Source organism: Cydia splendana, chromosome 26 (genome assembly GCF_910591565.1).
Source record: "Cydia splendana chromosome 26, ilCydSple1.2, whole genome shotgun sequence".
Lineage (NCBI taxonomy): Eukaryota > Metazoa > Arthropoda > Insecta > Lepidoptera > Tortricidae > Cydia > Cydia splendana.
This window is the reverse complement of record NC_085985.1, coordinates 7,711,031-7,735,225: the sequence shown is the minus strand read 5'-3', so window position 1 is coordinate 7,735,225 and position 24,195 is coordinate 7,711,031. Positions and strand designations below refer to the sequence as shown.

Genomic DNA, 24,195 nt, shown 5'->3' with positions numbered 1-24,195 from the left:
TGCGTGTTCAGATATTGTGAACACCTTGGCCGCTCCCATATATCTGATAGCGACTGTACAGTCAACGTCAAAGATATGTTTACACTTTTCGCCTTATTACAAATGAGTAAGGTGCAAAAGTATAAAACATATCTTTGACGTCGACTGTACCTAACCTTTTCTGTTCCTGAAAGTTAAAGGATAATGTACTGGAGCCCAATTTTGGGTTGTGTTTTATATCACCCGCGTCCTATCTCGATGCAGTAAAGCCTTTATTATCAATATGTTAGGGTGCATGGTCAGGTATTTTTGAGCACCTTAGTCGCTCCGATATATTTGGCGGCGACTGTACCAACATTATTATTGTTTATCCACTCTGTGTGTTTATCACACGATAAACTCAGTTGTTGTCGGCCGGTTCTTTACCTGCGGTATAGCTTAGGTATTTATATGTAAGTAATACAATATTATTCAGACTGCGGGTGACGATTTATGACCAACGAGGAAAGCGCCTGTAAATATGTGCCGTATAAATACGCTCCGCGTCGGCCATGGCTGCAGTGGTTGGGTTCCCGCCAAAGTGTCTACACTTACGGGTGCGTTCAGTTTTTAATATTTCATTTTTTAATTACACATTTATCCAATATTCTGGCTAGCCAACAGTATCTTAACTGGAATTTTATAAATCTAGATGTTAAAGGTTTATTTTTTTTATTTAATAATAATATTTATTTCGGATAACTAGATCCATATATTGCAATAATTAACAATTAATGTTTAAATGACATTATTAGTAATAGCTAATTAATTTAAAGCATTGTCAAATCATAACATAAAAATGAGAAGAATAAAAAGAAATAGATAAAATGTTTGGTAGGTACTAATTTGATGTAGAAAAAAATATTTAAAATATTAAGATTGCAACTTTTATTGCAAGATGTTCTATTTTTTATTTAATATGGTCTTCTTTTCATGAGGACATGAATGGCAGGCTAGATTATGAATAATTTGTATATTTCTAGGTTTTCGATAATCATGGCTGTAAAAGTGTTTCTCCTCTTCGCTGCGAGCGCCGCTTTGTGTAAGTTTTATTTTCTATTTTGTTTCTAGTTTTATTTATTTAAATTATAAAAAAAAATAAAAAAATAAAAATAATAATTCAAATATAACTTAACCTACACTAAGCCTAATATAACCCACCCTGCATCGTACCTGGCTCAAAGGTCCCCATAATGCCTGCAGCATTCCCCCGCTGAACTGCTATGGAGACCTGTTGAACCAAGTACGACCCAGAGCGAGGATCACCACCTCTCTCTCGCAAACGCCAGCCTATTTCCCCAAAAAGTCGGCGAGCTTCCACTCCCCACGGCCCCGCTGTCTCTAGCTGTATTTTGTTTTAAAATCTTATTTTCGTATTTAAACTATCGTGAGTCTTGATGTCGTTAAGTTGCAATAATGTTAACCGTTCTTATTTGAATCCAGGCGCCGCTCAGCCCGTGGACAGCAACCTGCCGGTCCTCAAGGAGCCTCCCCGCGAAGTCACCTTCCGGGTGTCGTCCGCCAAAGCTCACCCCTTCACCATCCCCTGCGCCACCACCACGCCCAACGACAAAGTTGTGTGAGTATATACATATATACTAAGATATCTGTATACTCTGTATCTTTAGGTATTTAAATAAAAGTAAACAAAATCTACCCTCAAATGGCTCCTTAAGCCAGTTGACGGTAGTTGAAAACATTACATGATCAAATAATGGTTCAGTGACTGATCCAGCGGTAGTGGCTCTACTGCGCCAAAATTGCCTTTCGACCTTTTTTAAAATAAAAACTCTACGGTGACTGCTGGCCACCTAGCTAGACATGACGATGACATATTGACATACTGAGAACAGCCTTCATTGTTGAAAATTGCCGCATCGGATCTGTTCTTTCGCATATTAAGTATTTAAATAAGAAGAATCCTGCAAGTTAAATACATATCGCTCCGCCGCAATATATCATGAAACCGCTTTAGATTTTGTGGACAAGGACTACGGACGAACGGGGTAAGTATAGTAATCTGCGAGTATAAATTTCTTTTTAGCACCGCCGTCCACGACAATCTTATCAAGCGGTTTTGCATTTGGTTGGTTAACCAATAAATGTTATAACTACCCGAAAATGTACAAATTGTTTGTTTACTTTTTTTTAAATACCTAAAGATACAGAACAGACTATAGCGTCAGAGATCCCTGGGAGGTCGCCGTCACCGTCCACCAAACCGCACCCTTTCACCATCCCCTCACCACCACGCCTAACGACAACAGACTTGGTAAGAGGTAGCCGTAGCCTATGGACGCCTGCGAGGTATTACATGCCCGCTATGGACTCTTTAGAAACCTAGCTGTACACTCCATTTTGAAAAACCTCGTCAGGGACTACCATGTTGCTCCGGGTTGTTTCCAGACTTGTATATTTAAAGCAAATCTTAAGAGTTTTGCTCTTGTCGGTGGAGTAATCGCCAATCATTTCTTTCTTGTGCCAGTCTTTTAATTTCCTCATACGACGCATTATTTTTTATTTGGCTGAGATATAAATCGCCGCGACTAAACCGTAGAGTGAGTCGTAAGACCTAACCAACTGACTATTATGTCTATTATTTTCAATTACATAGTCCAATTTCAAATGAATCGATCATTGAAGATTTTAACTGAATCGAACCATCGCCTGGAAGTGGAACGAATCCTTAATATAGGTACCCTTCATCACATTGTGTTCAACTTGAATTAACAATAGAAACCAATGGTAGATTGTTAACCAACGGATGAAAGGCACTCATTTCTGCCTGATGCGTTCGAGCGCCAATAGTCCGAGGCTGAAATGATGCCTTTCACCCGAGTCACTCTACTTTTCATTACGAATACGAGGAAAGTAAAATGCATGTGTTTTTTTAAAACATGACTAAGTATACTTTTTTATAGTATTTTTGAGGGTACTTTCAATTAACAATTTAGGCAAAAGTATCATTATTTATAAGTAGAATGGCGAGTCAAATATCAGAATGGAAATTGTATCACAAATCCATTTATACCCAAATTTGAATTGCTTATCGTAAAAAAAAATCGTACCTACTTGGAACCTAAAATGCTCTAGTGCAGAAACGTATCATTTTCTGCACACCTTTTAGAACAGCAATGACCCTCTTTCAGAGCATGAGAAATGAAAACAATAAAGATGACGCCTGTGCATATATTTCACCTCACACACATTTATAGCTCAGATTTGTTACACTGCTTTTACCACAAGCAAAATGTAAACTTCCCTTGGCTTTATTTATTTATGCTTGAGTCATACTGAGTCAGTATAGCCTTATCTGTTTTGTCATAGTACAAGCTAGGGCTTGTGCACAAATCACGCGAGGTTCCATAGGGGGAGGGGGGATCACGAAAAAATCACGATAGATCACGTTGGGGGAGGGGGGTATAAGGAAACCTCACGTGTATTTTTCTACAGTGAACGAAAGTAAGAAAAAAAAACCTACCACATGAGTAGTACTTCTTCTCGGTTTCGTTAAACATAAATCTTCACTCTGCGCTTCAAAATAGCGAGTCTATTTAACGAAAATAGAAAAATAAACAAGATTTTCTATATACAATACTATTTATCTTAAAATTAGGTCGAATGAAAAAAAAAACACGTGAGGTTGTGTGGGGGGAGGGAGGTAGCCAAAAACCTCACCAAATATCACCAAGAGGGGGGGGGTCAAAACGTAGCCGAAAACACCTCGCGTGATTTGTGCATGCACAACCCCCTAGTAATGTGGCTCAGTTTATATCACAGTCAATTTCTGTAGGATTACTAAATTAAATAATGTTCAACAGCTACACGTGGACGAAAAACGGCAAACCGTTCCCCGTCAACGAGAAATCCCAAGACATCAAAATGCGCGCCGGCGAAGGGACTCTCATCTTCAACAACCCCAAGGACTCGGACGAGGGCGTATATCAATGCCTAGCCACATCGACTGAAGGCGTCGCTGGTTCTAGACCCATCAGCGTCAAGAAAACCTTCGTAGATATCCCGAAGTACACCCTTCAGAAGCACACGCCTGAAGAAGGCAAGCCGTTCAAAATGGAATGCTCAGTAACCAAAGCCTACCCTAAGCCGGTCATTGAATGGTACAGACAAGGGAAGGATGGCAAATACTTGGATATTATGGAGAAGAGGCTGCTGGAATCGCCGGAGGGTGATCTGTACTTTACTAATGTGACTAAGGAGGATGTTTCTAAGGATGTGAAGTATGTGTGCTTGGTTGCGACGCAGGCTGCAGATGATAAGTTGGTCGCTGCGGAACATATCATTGAGGTTAGTAACTTAAAGCTCTACCTCAACTTATGTTAACTATTACCTGTTTCGTTTAATATTGAGAAACAATTTATTATATTTGTAAAAAAATTTGCCTGTCAAATTGTGTCGAACAAACTGTTAATATCTGGGAGACCGAGCTTTGCACGGAAGACATATAAAAATTCAAAAATGCGCGTTTTCCCAGAGGCAAGACCTAGCTAGATCGATTTATCGCCCCCGAAAACCCCCATATACCAAAATTCATCGAAATCGTTAGAGCCGTTTCCGAAATCCTCGAAATATATATATAAATAAATAAACAAGAATTGCTCGTTTAAAGGTATTATACTGGTATTATATATAGATAGATAGATAGATAGATGAGTAGGTAAGGGTTTTATAGGACACAGCAACCCGCCGCGGCTTCGCACGGGTTACACAAAACCTTAACAAATGATATATCTAAACCTTCCTATTGATAGGTGAAAACCGCATGAAAATCCGTTCAGTGAGTAGTTTTTGAGTTTATCGCGAACATACTAACACAAACAGACAGACACGGCGGGGGACTTTGTTTTATAAGGTGCAGTGAAAGTGATACAAAGCACGACTCGCTGGAGTCGCTGGCCCAACTCTATGAAGGATATTTACTTACAGATGTAACTAGTGCATAATTATAATACTTTCCTTCGTAATTTCACGGATAATTCTATTTCGGTACAAAAAGCACTGAGGTTTACTGTAGTAGCATGACAAATACGAACGTTTCCGCGAAAATACGATGGAAAACAATAATACACTACATCGGTAATAGATGTATTATTAACCCCTTATGTTTTACTAAAAAGTATGAATACCCATCAACGTTCGCTTGTAGGACCTGACTCCAGCCAAGGGCCCCAAGAGCGGAGAGCTGACGCCGCAGTACCTGAGCAAGGACATGACAGCCAAGACTGGAGACATCGTCGTCATGATGTACTGCATCTACGGTGGCACGTAAGTTTGCTTGTAGGACCTGACTCCAGCCAAGGGCCCCAAGAGCGGAGAGCTGACGCCGCAGTACCTGAGCAAGGACATGACAGCCAAGACTGGAGACATCGTCGTCATGATGTACTGCATCTACGGTGGCACGTAAGTTTGCTTGTAGGACCTGACTCCAGCCAAGGGCCCCAAGAGCGGAGAGCTGACGCCGCAGTACCTGAGCAAGGACATGACAGCCAAGACTGGAGACATCGTCGTCATGATGTACTGCATCTACGGTGGCACGTAAGTTCGCTTGTAGGACCTGACTCCAGCCAAGGGCCCCAAGAGCGGAGAGCTGACGCCGCAGTACCTGAGCAAGGACATGACAGCCAAGACTGGAGACATCGTCGTCATGATGTACTGCATCTACGGTGGCACGTAAGTTTGCTTGTAGGACCTGACTCCAGCCAAGGGACACAAGAGCGGAGAGCTGACGCCGCAGTACCTGAGCAAGGACATGACAGCCAAGACTGGAGACATCGTCGTCATGATGTACTGCATCTACGGTGGCACGTAAGTCTTTAGAAAATTGCTCCTATTTACTAATGTTTGATCGTGTTTTTGGTGCAGCTAGGGTTTAGGCAAACTCGGCTCCGTTCGGCTCAGCATTGCTCCGAGCAATTATTAGGGTTGACACAACTTGACGTCCCTTTGCGTGCACGATCACAAATAAGATAATTACTTGAATTTTGACAATCCTAAATATTCGAAAGGGATAGTGCCATAAGTTAGAAAGGTCAATCGCTGTCAAACTTCGGTTTTGTAAAAAGTGTCCTTTCTGTACGGTAGTACCTACTATTAATTACTTATTCTGTGGTATAGGTAGTTAGGTAATAGGTATGTACAGAGTACAGATGTAGTGCATAATTGTTTTCCATCGTATTTTCTCGGAAACGTTCGTATTTGTTGTGCTACTTCAGTCAACCTCAGTACTTTTTGTACCGAGACTGACTGAAATATCAAGACACGTTCGTACGTTTCCGTGACAATACGTCCATAGTCTAATAAAACATGGTCTTCTATTCCCAGAGTGACACAGGCCTACGTCACAATAACATGGCCGCTATATATAGCGCTATCGCATATTATCATATAGCGCTGTCGCATGATGACGTAGGCTTGTGTCACTTAGGTGACCTAGAAAAGACGGGAATGGAGTACCAGGCGGAGTATATTATTATACCATGAATACGTCCACTATCCACTATAAGTACTAAGCTACTCTAGCTGGTAAGAAAGACAGGGAAACAACATTATTTTCTTACCCTCAGAGCAGGAAGTCTCCTGAAAAAAGAAAGACCATATTAAAATAAAAATTAAAAGGTATTACTTAATTTTAAACATATTTAAAAAATGTAAAAAACGGACAAGTGCGAGTCGGACTCGCCCTACGAGGGTTCCGTACTTTCTAGTATTTGTTGTTATAGCGGCAACAGAAACACATCATCTGTGAAAATTTCAACTGTCTAGTCTATCGCGGTTCATGAGATACAGCCTGGCGACAGACGGACAGAGGAGTCTTAGTAATAGGGTTCCGTTTTTACCCTTTGGGTACGGAACCCTAAAAAGGGGGATATTGTTAGTGAATAGAGTAAGACCAAGAAAAGTCTACAGAGATTTGTGACACGTGTCACAGCACACGCAGTGCAAGTGTTACTTATACGTCATAATTTCATAGAAGATTGACTTTTAAAATAACACCTGCACTGTGTGTGCTGTCAAAATCTCTGCAGAGTTTTCTTGATCTAACTCTATGAGCATAAGTTTGCTCATCTGATGAGGATAGCAGAGTCGCCCAACTGCGATATCTGCGACTCTGTCGAGGATGTACAGAGGGGCTACCGCGAAAACCGAAATTCGCAAATTGCTGGGATCTTTCTCTTTTACTCCAATGAAGTCGTAATTAGTGTGACAGAGAAAAATGCCCGCAATTTGCGAACTTCGATTTTCGCGGTTATAGTACAGCACTTCCTAATGGAATGTGTTCGGACTCGAGACAACAGGGCACAACTATTTGAAGCTAGGGGCTATACATTCAGTAACTGATGTTGGGATATTCCACTCGATATTGGCGGAACCCCTGTCTAAAACTGCGAAATTCGTGTACAGTTTTTTTTATATCTAGTAACACTTATTGAAACTCAAATGTAGAGCCCAACGGAGCCGACATGTCTCATTGATAAAGGCTCCTTTTAAATATGTAGATTAAAAAAAAATGATCTCATAAAATGTTATTACCCCCAGCCCTATGGCCCACCCGGACTGGTTCAAGATCTCCCGCGACGGCACCCGCACCAACGTGAACGGTCAACCCGGCGACCGCGTGACGCACCGCAACCGTAGCGCGGGCCGCCGCCTCTGGATCACCAAGGTGTTGGCCGATGATGACGCGACTTATGAGTGTGTCGCGAACAATGGAGTCGGCAAGCCGCAGAGCCATAAGATCAAGCTGACTGTCCAACGTGAGTATTCAAAATGCAAAATAAACGCACCGCAACCGCAGCGCGGGCCGCAGCCTCTGGATCACCAAGGCGTTAGTCAAGGATGACGCGACGTATGATAGTGTGTCGCGAACAATGGTGTTGGCAAGCCGCAGAGCCATAAGATCAAGCTGACTGTCCAACGTGAGTATTCAAAATGCAAAATAAACGCACCGCAACCGCAGCGCGGGCCGCAGCCTCTGGATCACCAAGGCGTTGGTCGAGGATGACGCGACGTATGAGTGTGTCGCGAACAATGGTGTCGGCAAGCCGCAGAGCCATAAGATCAAGCTGGCTGTCCAACGTGAGTATTCAAAATGCAAAATAAACGCACCGCAACCCCAGCGCGGGCCGCCGCCTCTGGATCACCAAGGCGTTGGTCGAGGATGACGCGACTTATGAGTGTGTTGCGAACAATGGAGTCGGCAAGCCGCAGAGCCATAAGATCAAGCTGACTGTTCAACGTTCAAATTCAAAATAAACCCACCGTAACCGCAGCGCGGGCCGCCGCCTCTGGATCACCAAGGCGTTGGCCGAAGATGACGCGACTTATGAGTGTGTCGCGAACAATGGTGTCGGCAAGCCGCAGAGCCATAAGATCAAGCTGACTGTCCAACGTGAGTATTCAAAATGCAAAATAAACGCACCGCAACCGCAGCGCGGGCCGCCGCCTATGGATCACCAAGGTGTTGGCCGAGGATGACGCGACTTATGAGTGTGTTGCGAACAATGGAGTCGGCAAGCCACAGAGCCATAAGATCAAGCTGACTGTTCAACGTTCAAATTCAAAATAAACCCACCGCAACCGCAGCGCGGGCCGCCGCCTCTGGATCACCAAGGCGTTGGCCGAAGATGACGCGACTTATGAGTGTGTCGCGAACAATGGTGTTGGCAAGCCGCAGATCCATAAGATCAAGCTGACTGTCCAACGTGAGTATTCAAAATGCAAATAATGGTAGGATGTGCTTGTTAGAGTTCTAAAGTTACCACAAAGATTTTAGTTCTGTCTAGCAGGAAGAAGGAATTTCAAGAATCCATAAGATTAAGCTTACTCTTCACCGGAGTGTCTCATCGGCAGAGGGCGGAATTGCTCAAGGCAAAAATCAAACGTCAATAGAGTTGGAACGTTGAATTTTATCGACTTTTTCAGCTGTCGATAAGTTCAGTCACCTTTTACATTTTATACGATGAAAATTAGTTCACAGGTGATTTGAATCCTTAGGTTGTATTATTGAAACTTACGTAGTTAATAAAGTAGTTTTTAAAATTATCGTTTTATATTGTATTTTATTTAAATGTTATTCCGTAATGTTCATATGAAATCTACTATTGTTTGCTTATGGAGTTGAGGTTTAGTTTTGTTATAATAAATAAATAAAAATACGCTAGGTAAATATAATTTCAGTTTATTCGATAGTCGATAAAATTCAACGTTCCAACTCTATTGACGTTTGATTTTTGCCATGAGCAATTCCGCCCTCTGCTCATCGGACTTATTAGTGCTATAAGATGCAAAAAAGCTTGAAGCTGAGCGTTACGTTACGGACAATTTGGAAGTTATATTTTTCATTCTGAGCCAGAGTATACTTATTTAAAAAATAGTTCATCTAAAGGTAGTCTTCGCCCCGCTCCGGTTGCGGCGCTAGTGAAGTGAAAACCACCTTAGATGAACTATGTTTTAAACATCTGATACAACCTCTTTGACAGTACATAAAGGCGACAAAATTTAAAACATGTAGGCGCGAAGGGTTGATCTTCTATAGAAAATTTGAATTTCGCGCCTTTTTCTACTGACTAGTTGGGTGTGTTTGAGTATATTTCCTTTCTCATATACCCTAAACGTAAAGGTTTGCCCTTTAACATAAGTTTGCCCACCGCGAGTACCGCGTCACAGTTTAGTAAAACCGAAATATTTAGCCTTACTGAACTGTGACGCGATGGGCAAAGTTATTTTATTTTATTTTATTTTATTTTATTGAAAAATGTTTACATGACCTTACAGACAGATCCAATGCGCCATGAAACTTAACATTAACATATACCAAAGGTACATATTATAGTTATGTTAAAGGGCAAAGTTTTATATTTTTACGGTACTTGAACTCTGCAGCGCCGGCGATCTATGGCCAAGGAGTGTTCCTTTTAAAACCAGTCATGGGTTCTAGTTCTAACCAGCTGATGGTAATTTATATACTTAACTAGATGACCCGGCGAACTTCGTTTCACCTATAATTATCTATCCTTTTTTAGCGCTTTCTTAATTTTTCTTTCATAAGAACGTTCTCCTGACAATAACAAACACAACAAAAAAAGTATTAGCGAAATTGGTCCACCCTTTCACGCGTGATACCGTGGCCAAATTAAAAATTCATCGATATAATTATCTTTCACAGAGGCCCCTGAGTTCACGAAGCAGCCAGAGCCCGTGATGCTCGCCAAGGTTGGAGACGACGTCACCATCCCCTGCAAAGTTCGCGGCGCCCACAGAATCTCCTGGTCGTTCAACGGACAACCCCTTGAAGGTAAGATTTATGTATTTTTTTATATTTAAGGCCTGGGAAAATACGTGCTTTGAATTTGACAGCTCATATAGATGGTAACTCAGAGAGCCTACCCTGAACACCGAATTAATTTGGTATAAAAGAATTGCATTGGCGAACTTCGGTGTTCGCGGTAGACCCTTTGGTATATTTGGCTTCGCGCTGATTCGCGCACGAGTGTGTGGCGGGCTTCTGTGCGGTTACTATCAGTTTGTCACTGACATAAACGCCGACGAGAACGTAATTTACTTTCTATACATCTCGCTCGCACTCGCATATTAGTGCAAACGGGATGTATAGAAAGTAAATTACGTTCTCGACGGCGTTTATGTCAGTGACAAACTGATGGTAACCGTACTGGTTATCGAAACTTGACATTTTGACAACCTAGTGACAACAAAACGTGGCGTAATACCACAGATTAATAAATAGTTACTACGTAATAGATACCTCATTCCCAAACAAATGCAAAAATACCTACGCTATAATAGCCTACAGAACCCTAATAATAATACCTGCTGCTCAGGACAAGAAGAAATGTACCATAATTACGCGCACAAAGAGTCGAGACTGTATTGCCCGCCGTTCGAGTCACGTGCCAACGCGTCATCGTAAGAATGCGCTAGGGTTGTAGCTACCCTACCTATGATGATTATTGTAATAAAACGAATGTTGCGAATCAAATATGTTTTAGTTTTAATATAATGATTTATAATTTTTTCACTTCTCGGAATTATCTGTTATTACAATTTTATAAGTAGTTGAAAATATCCTAAATCGCGTAAATAATTTTAATAAATATTCAGGAGCAAAGCAACGGACAATCAACGGTTTTTAAAAGTTGTAATACGGTGCTACCAGGCCGATTAATTATTACGTCGTCAAAATTATTTAAAAATACTTTTTCTAACCCTTCAATATAATTATTAAACTTTCAGGTGGGACCTTTAGCCCGCCATAAAAAGATGAATTTTTATTATAAGCTTTTTCCTTTGTTTTTTTTACTTTTTCACCCATCTACTGCACAATAATTACGTGGTTTCGGCATTTCGAAGCATAAGCGCGGGAAACGCGCGGTGCAATGCGGTGCGAGCGCTGAGGCGGGCGTTCGGCGGCCCTCTGTCGGTTGTATCGTCGACGATACGCCGAGCGGTAGGCATATAGCGCGTGGCCTTGAGCGTGTGACGGAGGCCTGGTAATACAGCGTTATATTTCAGCTGTCTCAAATCGATTATTTTTTTCTTACTCCTTTATTCATAAAACTTAGCAACCGCATCACTCTGAATTTAGTCTCTTTCTAAGAAACTCAGAAATGACAAGACGACGGATTATCAACGGTTTGTTGGATTTGATAAACGTTTAAGAATAATACGTTTAGGGCCGATACCACAGAATAAATAATAGTACTAGGTACAGAAGACTCACTCTAACAAAACGCGTCTGTTACGATCAGGACAGGTATGGCCGCTAGGTGGCGACAGCGCCACGCGCGGCTTATGGCTAGCCACCAAAATTGGTGTGGAACGTATGTACTTTTAGCTACCTGTAGCAAAGCGACGAAATCGCGGAGTGAGCCACGCCTGCCGATACAGACGGACTGCAACCCGACTGCAATTTGTATGGGAACTGCACGCCAACTGCAACGTCGGCGTGCAGTTCCCATACAAGTTGCAGTCGGGTTTAGGGTTACCAGAGGTCAGGAATTTTCCTGACATGTCAGGAATTTTGGCCGTTTGTCAGGAATGCGGTCGGAATTCGAAAATATCAGGGGTTTTACTGAACTGACAGACTCTTTTATTACGTACCTAAAAATATACATTATTCAAATTTACTTACATAAATCCAAAACAAATGTATCTGGTAACCCTAGTCGACTTGCAGTCCGTCTGTAGCGGTCCTTAGACTTTGCATAATCTGATTAATCTGCTACCAAAGAATCTGTTTAAACGTAAGATTGTCAATTTGTACTATTCTCATTAACATTAGTTACTATTTTTCCCCAGTCAAAGAGCCCACGGACACCCTGACCCTGAGCAAGGTGCAGAAGAAGGACAACGGTTACTACGCCTGCATGGGGTCCAGTGACGTCGGGGACGTCTACGCGGAGACCCTAGTGCACGTCGCTTAGATGTTTCACTTTTATACTCCCTTCTGTTGTTAGTAGAGATGCACCGGATATCCGGTTACTATCCGGTATCCGGCCTATCCGGCCATTATTTTAGGATAGTGACCTACTATCCGGCCGGATACCGGATAGTAACATTGCTTGAGTTCGGAGTAAACAAATTCTATTTAAGAAACAGACACGGTCATAATCGTACTTGTTTATTATTTTAAAACAATTTAATCATTCCACTGACTTTGCACATTGCGCTCATTTCGAACCTCGGAATGAGTCCGCGCGAACGTTTATTAGGAAACAGGTCAAACCTGCAGTATGCGCACCTGAAAAACCGAAATGTAGGTATAGTTCCGCTGGCCGAAAATTCGGCGGTATCCGGTATCCGGCCAAACAACTATCCGTTGCATCTCTAGTTGTTAGGTTGATACGTTGAATGCACTAGGCTATAACAGGTACAGTGTGATGCGAAATCGCATGATAAATTCGCCATGAACTTTTGCGGCTGATGGTACAGATAACATATGTTTAACCGTCAAGAACCTATTCAAAAACAAATATGTAGTGCTACACATTTATACGAGTAGCATGTTTTATGTTATTTACTCGTGAGGAAAAAACATTGAGCTTTTAAATTAGTTTCGAATTCAGTGTATTTCAATCTAGGACCAAAGATTCTCAGTCTACTTGTTACGAAAGAGGTTTAACAAACAAATAATTTATTGACCTAACGAAGAAATTTTTGTATTGCTATTTTATAAGGAATTTAATAAATAAACTTTACCAATGTTTAATGGTTTAATTTTCATTTGATACTTAATTCAATGTTTACCATTAAAATCAATTTAGTCGTGATTTTTTCATCACTTTACCTGAGCTTTACCTCTACACAAATAATACTTACACCCCACCAGGCGTGGCTCACTCCGCGATTTCGTCGCTTTGCTACAGGTAGCTAAAAGTACATCCGTTCCACCCGTTGGGGAAAGCCATAAGCCGCGCGTGGCGCTGTCGCCACCTTGTGGCCACCTCTCCCCCAGCCACTTACGGTATACAAATAAGACCGTAAAAGGGGAAAGGCGGCCACTAATTATTATTGTTTGTGTGGTGTGGGGTGTAAGAGTAACAGAATGCTTGGCATACATACCTTCATCTCCCATGAAGGATTCTTTATCCTCGCTCTCTCTGATCCACTTCTCTTGGGCCAGAGGAGCCTCAGTCTGCTTCGCTTTACTTTATGGTGGCTGGTTGTTTGACCCCGAGATCTGTGGGTTTAATTGCTCATGAATATGGTATTCTCATACAACCATCACCTTCTATACATATAACTTATCTCTACAACAAAAGAGAACCATCTTACAAGGCCTGATGAAGGTTCTAAGGACCCCCCCCCCGCGGGGGGGTCCGCCGACACATGGTCGGATAACCCGGACGCCTAACATCCGAGCCGAGGCAACTGCCGCACATCGACACGCCTCTAGCCGTGCAGCCGAAACCGCCACGGCTCTCGCACACTGGGGCGCATCTAGTCTACCCAGGTGGAGATGAAGGTTCTAAGGACCCCCCCGCGGGGGGTCCGCCGACACATGGTCGGATAACCCGGACGCCTAACATCCGAGCCGAGGCAACTGCCGCACATCGACACGCCTCTAGCCGTGCAGCCGAAACCGCCACGGCTCTCGCACACTGGGGCGCATCTAGTCTACCCAGGTGGAGATGAAGCCTGGGGCACATCAAGTCATACCCAGACAGAGAAACCTAGTTTGCCTTACCTAAGATGGTCTCAAGAATAGCTTCCACGGCAGATCCCGCGGCAAGCTAACCTCATATGAACTTACTGCTCCTGGATAAAGGGGATCATTGCATAGAGAAACCATACCACCACTGTGAGCACCAAGTAACATAAGATACTTAGCTTTAGACGACTCAGGACAGCTGTGGGCTTCCTCACTGTATATTACACTTTTATGCACTCACACGCTTCGCGCCATACTGGTTTTTACCTTACAACTTGCCACGTTGGAATAACTTACCACAGTTCCACTCAGAGGGCGCTGTTCAGTGTTGCCGCTAGGAAATTTGTATTGTGACATTAGATATTCGTGCTTGTCACGACACACCCCGCCTCAGGCAGCAACACGGCGACTAGATTGCTGGTCCATTCCTTGATCTTCTCAAGGGCTCTGAGAGCTGCCGCTCTCTTAGGTCTTGCTTCGTCGTGTTGTTCTTCTGGCGCAACTTCCTCTAGGTGGTGTGACTCGGGAACAGTGTGGTCGTAAAACTCGAGGTCGACGACCGCGAGTGGTTCTGGTTCGGACATAGACTTAGGCTTAGGCTCGTTTAACTCACTAGATATAGACTCAACTGTTTGTTTAGAGGAACACGGTTCCTCTTCTGGCGAGGCATGAGGCTGTACTTCTTCTGGTTGATCTCTTACTTCTTGAGTGGATATTTGCGCAGGTGGAGGCTCAGTAACGTCCTTGAGGGATTCCATCGTCACGTCATCCTTGTCTGGTGGACGTTGAAGATCAGGAATCTGCACCGGTTCTTCTACACTTTCTTCATAAGATGATGTTTGTTTACACTGTTCTTCTCCATCTTCGATCTCTAACGGGTAGAGATGTGCGATAGATCTTGTATACTCTGTATCTCCTACTCGTACCGTGGCGACCCTACATAAACCGTCGGCGCCTTCCTTTAAAGATACTATTTTCCCAACTTTCCAATTTATCCTGTTCTTCGTGTCACCTTTAATCTGCACGATTTGACCTATCTGAGGTGCTAACTTTGATGTTACTCTAGGTTCTTTAGTATGGTGGGAATATCTTTCTCTCAAATTTAGGAGATACCTGTTCTCAAACATCTCTTTAAATTCTCGTAGAATTATCCGTGCTTTCTTCCAACCTTTAATTAAATTGTCCTTAGTCACCGTCCCTTGCGACGTCGTAGGATCCTTATCTGAAGTTTCCATAATGATACACTTTCCCATAGTAAGAAAGTCTGAAGGTTTTAGTACATGATCCGGCTCTGAATCTACGTAAGTTAAGGGTCTTGTGTTAAGAACTGCTTCTATTTCTTTCACCGCTGTTACTAGCGTCATTCAACAAATGTTTCTGTAATGTTTTCTTCATACAGTTTTTAACCAAACCAACTAATCTCTCATAGAATCCTCCATGCCATGGTGCTAACTGTGGTATAAATTTCCATCTTATCTCTTTCTCTACGCAGTATGGGTTCTGAAGAATCTCTGAGAGTAACTTGTAGTGAGCCGCATTATCAGACGTTATTAAGGTAGGTACAACCTCTTGCTGAAATCATTCTACGTAAGGCCATTAAACCTTCTTCCGCAGTTAGGTCCTTTACAACTTCTAAGTGAATGGCTCTTACGGCTAAGCATGTGTAGAGGCTAATCCACCTTTTACAATTGCCATTCCCATTGTTGACTAGAAGTGGTCCCAGATAGTCGGTACCAACGTATGTGAATGGTGAGCTATAATTGACCCTCTCTTTCGGTAACGCAGGAGTTTCTGGTAGTTTATATGGCCCTCCGTCCTGCTTCATACATTCGGAGCACTTCTTCAAAATCTTTTGAACTTGGCTTCTTCCTTGTGGTATCCAGTAAGTTTCCCTTATCTTGTCTAACGTGTGACTTACTCCAACATGCTTATTTTCTTGATGAGTCTTCATTATAATTTCGTTGGTGAAATCTGAATCTTTTGGTATAAGTATAGGGTAGCGTTTATCGAATGTCCAGTCTGCGTGTTTCATACGACCTTTACACCTTAGTAACTCATCTATGTCTTTAAATATGCCTAAATTCAAACTTAAACTAGTTACCTTTCCTTCTACCTCTAGAGGAAAGTATTCAGCTTGAATTTCTTTCAATTTTAGTAACTTATCTGGCATTTGATCATTGTCATGACTCGCTACTTCCCTTTCAGTTATACTGTCCTCCGTTTCCATCGGACTAACGTTGTGTATATCCGGATCAACTATTTCCATCAGTTCTTCGTCTTCTTGGATCCCAAGACCCTCCCCAATCAAGAGAGAACTGGTTGGTCCACCGCCTGAAGTTGTTGGCCACGTCTTCGGATCTTGAACTATAAATTGTGGACCACTTAGCCATTTCTCCCTGTCCTCTCTCGAGCAGGTGGGTCTGGTGCCGACGTCAGCTGGATTTAGCTCTGTTGGAAGGTATCTGATCTCCAGATCTTTATTTGTTTTGATCTCTTCTATCCGCCTGGCAACGAAGGGTGGCAATAGCTTGTCAGATTTGCACCATTCTATGACGATCTGGCTGTCAGTCCATAAGACTTGTCTTACTATCTTCTGCTGGAGAAACTTAAGAACGAACTTTATCAGTCTACTGCCAATCAGTACTCTGTGACTAGTCGTATGCCTATTGCCTAGTATTGGCCTCATTTTTCATTACAAAACACATAAAATAGTAGGAAATACCTTGTAATACTAATGTCCCTTGCGGTCACATATTTCGTTCATGATTCCATTGAATATTCTAACAATTGGAACTTGAAGCACTTGATTCCATGTTTCATTATTTATCAGATGCATTTTTGTTTAATTAATCCTTATTTTAGCTTAGAAATAAACAAAATAAGCCTTCAGAAAACAACCAACAACAAATAGTATTGAGTTGACAGTGACATTAATGACAGCTCGACGTTCCGTTACGCTGAAGCCCTAGTACAATTTCGAAACATGAAATTAAAATTCGTAAGACAAAAATAAATATTATAATAATTAACCCTCTAGATCCCAGATGGCTTAAATAATATATTTGATACTAATAAACATAAAATACTTCAATACAGGGACGATTTTCAGAAATAAACTTAAAATATCTTAAAGTAAAATAATGTTAACAAATTCGTACGTGATGTTTTCGAACGTTCTTTGCTGCCTATGTGTGCGTAGACGTCATTAAAATTAGCTCCATCTTTCTCTAAACTGCATGAATGAAAGGGACATGATTTATACTTTGCAGTAAGCAATTGTGAACGTTAATATTTAAGGAATATGGCTTAGTAAACAAAATGGAGCTTATGATCTTTCTTCTAACGTCGTTACATGCCACGAGGCTAATAACTTCTTCCTCAGTTCTGGTGCCCTGGTATATTTGGAATAGCGTTTGTCTCTATAATTCACTGTTATGTCACTATTGTGTCGCCGATTATGTCACTATTGTGTCACCGTTTATGTCACCAATTTGTCGCCGATATGTCGCCGTTATGTCGCCGTTATGTCGCCGATGGGTCGCCATAATGTCGTGGGTCCCTAATAGGTCGCCAATACGTCGCATGTCGCCAGTACGGCGCATGTCGCCAATGGGGCCCCAGAATGTCTCAACTTGTCGCCGGCATGTCACTATTAGGACGCTAGTATGTCGCGAGACGCCAGTATGTCGCAAGTATGTCCCCGTTTAATCGCCAATATGTCGCATAGGTCGCCGGTTCGTCTCTAGAAAAAGTTATAAAAGGCGGAGCGGACCGTCGACTCGGTTCATTCATTCTTCAACCATCGGACTAGCAGTGACTCTGGTTTTCGGGCGTTACGTAATACTGGTAAGTGAAGTTACTCTGCTACTTTTTCTGTGTTTGTTTTACTTGGAATTATCCTGGTAAATTTAAACTTAGAATTTGTGTCTGTGTTTGGTTTTACGGAGACAATATCGTCGTAACGCTGGACATGGGCTGTTGTGGAGTTTCTTTACTGCCATGTATGGGATTTTAGTTATTGTGAGGTTTCCTACGCCGTGTGTTCTGAGTGCCGTCATATTACGCAGTGACAATGTCGTTGCATGGACGGGGCTTGGAATGGAACAGTGTTTAAGGGAACTTCACTTTTCTATTAAGTTAGTTTAATTTTGCGATAACTTAGCTATTTTTAGTGTTTTATTATGGGATCTTTTTGCTATTTTAAAACCAGATCATTGTTTGGACTGACAGTTTGTCCTGCTAAGCATTCACTCCGCCTAACGGTGCCAAAGGATTGGATGGTTAGGAGTCTTTTGCTCCAAGTTTGAGAGGACTTGGCGTCTCTTCTATATCAACATAAGAGACGAATTATCTCACTAGTCTCAAGGTCCAGCTGTTTAGATGGATGTGGGGACGTCACGTGCGCGTCATTGGGTGTAAATCCTGCCTACTGAAGTCGACAGTAATTGAGACTAGGTCTCCTATTAAATATATTTATATATTTCGGTGCTCCGGTTCATACTAGTGCTGGTGGCGGGGAAAGGCTTCTGTCATGACTGATATTGCACTTATAGTCTTTGTTGCGGCAGAGTTTTCCATGTGATCGGTATGTGTGTGTGCTAGGGTACTGATACTCTTATATACACGGAATAGGGCGACTTATTCTTATCCACCATGCCCGCGGGCGATAAGGAGGGAGTCAAATACACTGGCCTGTAGGTTGCCTTCTCGGTTTCGCCTGCCGAACGTTACAGCTTCTCGTAGGGACCACACTTGCGTATATTACAAAGCATTAGGTCGATGGTAAGAACGAACTATGCTTTGAATGTACTAGATTAGGGACAATGGGTAGAGTTAGGGTAGAATCACACACTCATTTTGTTGTTTATTAGGGTTCTTTTTTTAGTTCTGGTCTATGCAATTGATATGGTTGATATATATTTCTCTTTAAGGGTTTAAAAATATGGTTTCTTAATCTTAAAATACGAGTGTTTAAAAGGTGAAGGGTTCATCTGCCTAAATCTTCCTAATTACTAATTTATATGGGGATCATTAACGGCTTTATAAATTTTTATTTTTCATTTCTGGTTGTCTGGTGTAGGGACGAGGTACTGAGTAATACAATCAGGTATTTACAACATAATCTCTTAATTATCAATCTGGATCTAGGAACGCAGACTATTCTGGGATTGAAGAACGGTTTGCTTTAGGGAACCTTTGTCAGGCAAAAGCAGTACAAAGGATAAATTGAGTGAATACTCAATTTCGGCCTCGATTAAACATAATAATTAGTGAATAAACTCGGTACTTCGTTTATACATCTAGAAAACTAGGAATTCTGTCTAGATTATCAGCTCTGGGGAATGGGACTAAGGGATTAGCATCCCTAGCTTTTGAACATAAAAAAGATAAGTAATTATGATGATTGATGGATACTTGACACTTCTTTTCATCATCATCTAGGTGCGCTTAAGTTACGAAGTGTTGGTCATAGCCCGTCTGGCTAAACTGGTAGGGTAGGTGTTCCGATTAATACTTGCAAATCGGACTAAGAGCTTCCAGACCTGCATCGGGCGTACGGAGCAGCACGTGTGAATAAATCACACATCGTTTAGAAGATGATAGTTAACTATAAATATCCTTGAAATGCTAGGGTGTAAAAGAGCTTATCTCAGGAGTGCTGCTTCTATGTTATCCCGGGAGCTTAATAGGTGTGGCAGGATTTTACCAACAACATTTTTATATATTTATATCATCATATATGCTGTAATACTTAAATACATTATAGTAAATTTTACACCATCATTTACATTGCACTAATAAATTCTAATAATTTTCTATTTTTGTAATTCATTTTTCTTTAAATTATTTCTTACTTGCATAAATAATTATTTTATTACCATAAATATCAGTTCTCAAAATCTAGGTAATAATAAATAAAGTCAGAGTCCAAAATTTAGCTGATACTCATTAAAGAATTTGAGGTTGCCGCGGTTCACTTCAAGGGGTCCTAACCACTAGCTAGACGATCACATGGCCATATTTTAGGGGTATATCTAAAGGGGGTGTTCATATTACGAGTAGGTAAGTAAGTAGAAAGGGGGGGAGGTACATTTTGGTGAGTCCGTGACGCAGGATGTAGTTTACCTGTGTTACTACGGTTTTTTAAGGTATATCTATGTAAAAGTAGCCTTTCAGGCTACATTTTGTTGTACGTGAAATGGAATGGGTACACTTGATTTTGGACTCTGCTTTTAAAACGGGTTTAAATAAAAGTCATGAAGCATTAATTTTATTATTCAATAGTTATTATGTACACGTGGAAAGGTCTTAAATAAAAGTCATGAAACATTAAGTTTATTATTCAATAGCTACTATGTACATGTAGAAAAAAAAAACTATTACTATTACTATTACTGTAGTAAGGGTTACTATCCGCAGGCGAAAACAACGTAATTATCTTAGTCGGTTTATTTATTACAACACTAACTATGTACAATTACTCATAACTTGTGCGTGGCTGCTGTGACCTCAGCAGGGGTATGCACTTATGCAGCCAACCAAGCATTAATCTTCTCCTAACATTTAAAAACTATCGGTAATTTGCATCTCGGATATCAAGATTCTACGTTGACACGTCGTTGGCGCGTTCTATCTCGGAGGTGGCGCCATCTCTTGACGAGTTTGGTACTACATTTTTTACTCGTTCTCTGCTCGCCGTAATTAGGGATTTATTTTCATATTCCTCAGCTTAAGATGTTTGTCATCACTACTAAGATCCATCTTATTGCGTCTTTGATATCTGAAAAACAAAGTAACAAAATTAAAGCCTATGTAGTATAACATTAGCACTTATTAACGCTTATTTTAAGCGAAAACAATCAGTCTTATTTATCTCCTGTCATACATTCATTAAGAAATTAGCTTCATTGCAGGTACCAATAATAAATAAATAAATATTCTAGGGACAATCTTTCACATATCAACTTGGCGTCGGGCTAGGCAAAGTTTGTACTGCTGGTACTAGGAGGCGCAGTACATACTTGTATAGATAAATACATACTTAGATTAACAAATAATGTCCATGACTTGGAAACGCATATTCGTGGTAGATGCGCCTTTGCCAGGCATCATTTGTAGACATACTTCAGGTTGGGTTAGGAGGCTGTTACCATAGTCTAGAGATAAAATTAGTTTACCTAAGTTAGCCTAGGATGTGGTCAGATAAGATATCTAGTTGTGTAAGCACATATACTTTAGTCGAAAAATCATGGGGGCGTGAAACTGTTCATTTCACGTAGACTTTCTTGAAATATTAAAGAACCGGGGGCGTATTACAAATATATACATTAGTTGTTAAATTATGGGGGCGTGTAATTGTTCATTTACACGCAGGAATACTAAGCCACTGGGGGCGTATTTCACAACTTTCATATTCTCCCATCTTAAATGTCGGCAATGCATTTGCAACCACTCTGGTTATGCGAGGGAACAGTAATCATTCACCACCGGGTAATTTGTCTGTTATTTTGCCCTCTATATCATAAAAAAATAAATAGCTGTAGGTACTTATATGTCAGAACATTGGAGTTCCATCTTTGTTACATGCTTTGTTTACTGATAAGCTGTCACTATAATAAACTAGTTAAGTTACAGATTGCATAATATGTATGTACGGTCCTGCATAGGCCTGTCAATCATAGAGTAAGAGTAAGAAACAGATATTACAGATAATTCTGTTAGGTTTTATTTGCTTCACGTGTGGGTCCGAATGACAACCACACATGCTAGTAATAAGCTTAAATTTCATTAATGTACGAAAACATCATACATTTGCTACCGTAGGATAAGAAAAATGAGCATTATGTATGTATGTGCTTGGATTTGAATAGGAAATAGTATGTTAAGACTATTTTTAGGCCAATTTATGGATATTTAGGTTAAGAAAACAGTAATAGTACATGCTGCAATCACTATTGGAGCATAAGTAGAACATACACATTTGTATGAAAGTTTATCTACATATTTTTCAGTACGGATCCCTAAGAGTCACAACATTTATCGAGAACAGCGCTGAGATATGTATAGTTTACTGGTTATAGTTATTACTATTATTTACAAGGACTTTTGCGAGCTGCCTTGTAAACCTCATTGTCATTATCAAAGCCGCTCAAATAATTTCATGAAAATCAATTGAGAAATGTAACACGCCAATTAGTTGGACGAACAGCGTGCATACAAAGACATATTTGTACTATGAAGGTAGCTTGTTAACTTAGGATCACAGTACAGTTCTGCTGACGGTACTTTTTATTGTATTTTGATTGCGATCAAGTAATAGTTAGTCGGTAAGCTAGCACGCTAGTACCTACGCTCTGCAACACGTTTTCTATTTTCTTTCTAGTATTCATTGAAGGTTAGAGCGACCTTAACAGCAAAATTCTTGAGATGCCGCCATCGAACAGGAGTCTTAAAGTATCAGCAGTCAGAGGTTCTTGGTAGCCTGGAATAAAATAGACAAGTATTAGGGAAAATTTAGAGAAAAGAGTTGAATAAGTACAATAATAGTAGTAAAATATCAACAGTCATTCATTAGAGGGGGCGCATCATTATTTTATTGTCAAATACACTCATAGGAAATATTAGGTTTCACAAAAGTAGACTAGACAGTACTTAAATTCTTCAAAATCCAAAAAAAAGTTTGAGAATCTTTGCCTTACAGGGCACATTTCCATAAAGTGAGGTCACAAATAAGCTAGATTAAGTTACTTAGTCAACAAAATCATAATAGGATGTAAGGTTAATGGCAGTTTTCATATCTCTGATCTTTCATCCGGAACCTCTTCGCTCATTATTTTGAAATATTAGAGTCAGACATAAGTTAAGAGTTTTTATAGCTTATGATAAGTTTGGTATTTATATAATGAAATAAAATACCCGTCATGACTGGAGACAGTCTATACATGTACATTGAAGGCAGGCATATTGTTACTGCGGAGCGATGCCATTTCTCCGGGAACTCTGAAATTGATAAAGTATAAAAGTTAGCTAAAGTAGGGTATATATAAGAGAACCTATTTATAAGTCTCATTAAAAGTGTTTATTATTTAGTACAAGTAGGGTCTTTACAGTCAAGATAAAAATAAAATCAATTTTTATTTTATTTTTGAGAGCGATGAAAAATTTAGAAGTTTGTTTTTCTAGGTACATATGTATATGTTACAGTAGCTTTTTAGTAGCATGGGTGTTATACTTACTAGGGGACTGTTGAAAGGCTCGGAAGAACCCATCAATGGAAATTTACTCCGCTCACTGACAACTAGGTATTGGGTTTCGGTTGCTGAAAAATAACAGCATATATTGTAAGATGTATTGCAAAAAGAGGCATATTTATGACAGGACTGGGGTTAGGCCCACATATTGTATCAAATTTACCGGAAGACTGCGGGATCCTTTTGTAAAGAAAATACATATTTAGTAACAAATTTTCATTACCATGCAAGAAATCTTGTTTATTTTTAGTTGACATTATCATACAATTATGATTTTTATAATATATTGCACTTCTAAATTCAAAAAGTTAATATTTCCGAAAAAAAATTGAGCCGGGTCATCTTTTTAGAGTGAAAACATTTTTCAAATTCCAAAAGCAGTATGGTCAAACCAGTGAGTAAATGTCTAATAGTAGAAATATCATACTTACGTTTGACAGTTGTTTTGATTCATCGAAAATAGCAAGGGAGTCTTCACAGCAAAATTTCAACTTCTTTTCTTTCGATAACGATATATGTATACCGGGGTTCATTCTAATAAAGTTGTCAGCTTGCTGAAAAATCAAATATACTTTGTAAATCTTATTGCAGCAGAAAACAAACATGTAGTGAAGAACAGATATTACATTAGACAGACAGTATAAAATCAAAAATCAACATGTCATTCCTTTAATACTGATTTTTACTTTGATCACTTTCAAGTTTTGCAGAAAAAAATGTGTTTTGTTGCTGAACAAAGAA

The 24,195-nt window shown here is 40.5% G+C and overlaps 3 protein-coding genes across 3 annotated transcripts; 1 reads left to right on the top strand and 2 right to left on the bottom strand.

Moving 5' to 3' along the window:
* The first annotated feature begins 474 nt into the window (after positions 1–474).
* LOC134803075 (hemolin-like) lies at positions 475–13,256 on the top strand. The gene is made up of 14 exons (XM_063775782.1): positions 475–575; positions 1,002–1,060; positions 1,462–1,597; positions 3,840–4,323; positions 5,183–5,302; positions 5,453–5,567; positions 5,601–5,677; positions 5,723–5,841; positions 7,573–7,839; positions 7,994–8,116; positions 8,307–8,425; positions 8,601–8,738; positions 10,202–10,330; positions 12,352–13,256. Exons 2-14 carry the CDS (start codon positions 1,015–1,017, stop codon positions 12,474–12,476), a joined length of 1,998 nt encoding a protein of 665 aa, XP_063631852.1. The 5' UTR covers positions 475–575; positions 1,002–1,014; the 3' UTR covers positions 12,477–13,256.
* A 332-nt stretch (positions 13,257–13,588) lies between these two features.
* LOC134803095 (uncharacterized) lies at positions 13,589–15,554 on the bottom strand. The gene is made up of 2 exons (XM_063775804.1): positions 14,501–15,554; positions 13,589–13,732 (listed from the first exon to the last, which is right to left on the bottom strand). The coding sequence occupies exon 1, from the start codon at positions 15,454–15,456 to the stop codon at positions 14,560–14,562; it is 897 nt and encodes a 298-aa protein (XP_063631874.1). The 5' UTR covers positions 15,457–15,554; the 3' UTR covers positions 13,589–13,732; positions 14,501–14,559.
* A 189-nt stretch (positions 15,555–15,743) lies between these two features.
* On the bottom strand, positions 15,744–16,889 carry LOC134803074 (uncharacterized). The gene has a single exon (XM_063775780.1). It carries the CDS (start codon positions 16,887–16,889, stop codon positions 15,744–15,746), a length of 1,146 nt encoding a protein of 381 aa, XP_063631850.1.
* Between the last annotated feature and the right edge of the window lie 7,306 nt (positions 16,890–24,195).

What these genes read in the sequence shown, in the direction of transcription:
- LOC134803075 (XM_063775782.1), top strand. Translation starts at nt 1,015, where the DNA reads ATGGCTGTAAAAGTGTTTCTCCTCTTCGCTGCGAGCGCCGCTTTGT. An exon ending in ACGCCCAACGACAAAGTTGT is followed by an intron (nt 1,598 to 3,839) that starts GTGAGTATATAC and finishes AATGTTCAACAG; the next exon opens with CTACACGTGGACGAAAAACG. An exon ending in AAGCTGGCTGTCCAACGTGA is followed by an intron (nt 8,117 to 8,306) that starts GTATTCAAAATG and finishes CCGTAACCGCAG; the next exon opens with CGCGGGCCGCCGCCTCTGGA.
- LOC134803074 (XM_063775780.1), bottom strand. Translation starts at nt 16,889, where the DNA reads ATGAGGCCAATACTAGGCAATAGGCATACGACTAGTCACAGAGTACTG.
- LOC134803095 (XM_063775804.1), bottom strand. Translation starts at nt 15,456, where the DNA reads ATGGGAAAGTGTATCATTATGGAAACTTCAGATAAGGATCCTACGACG.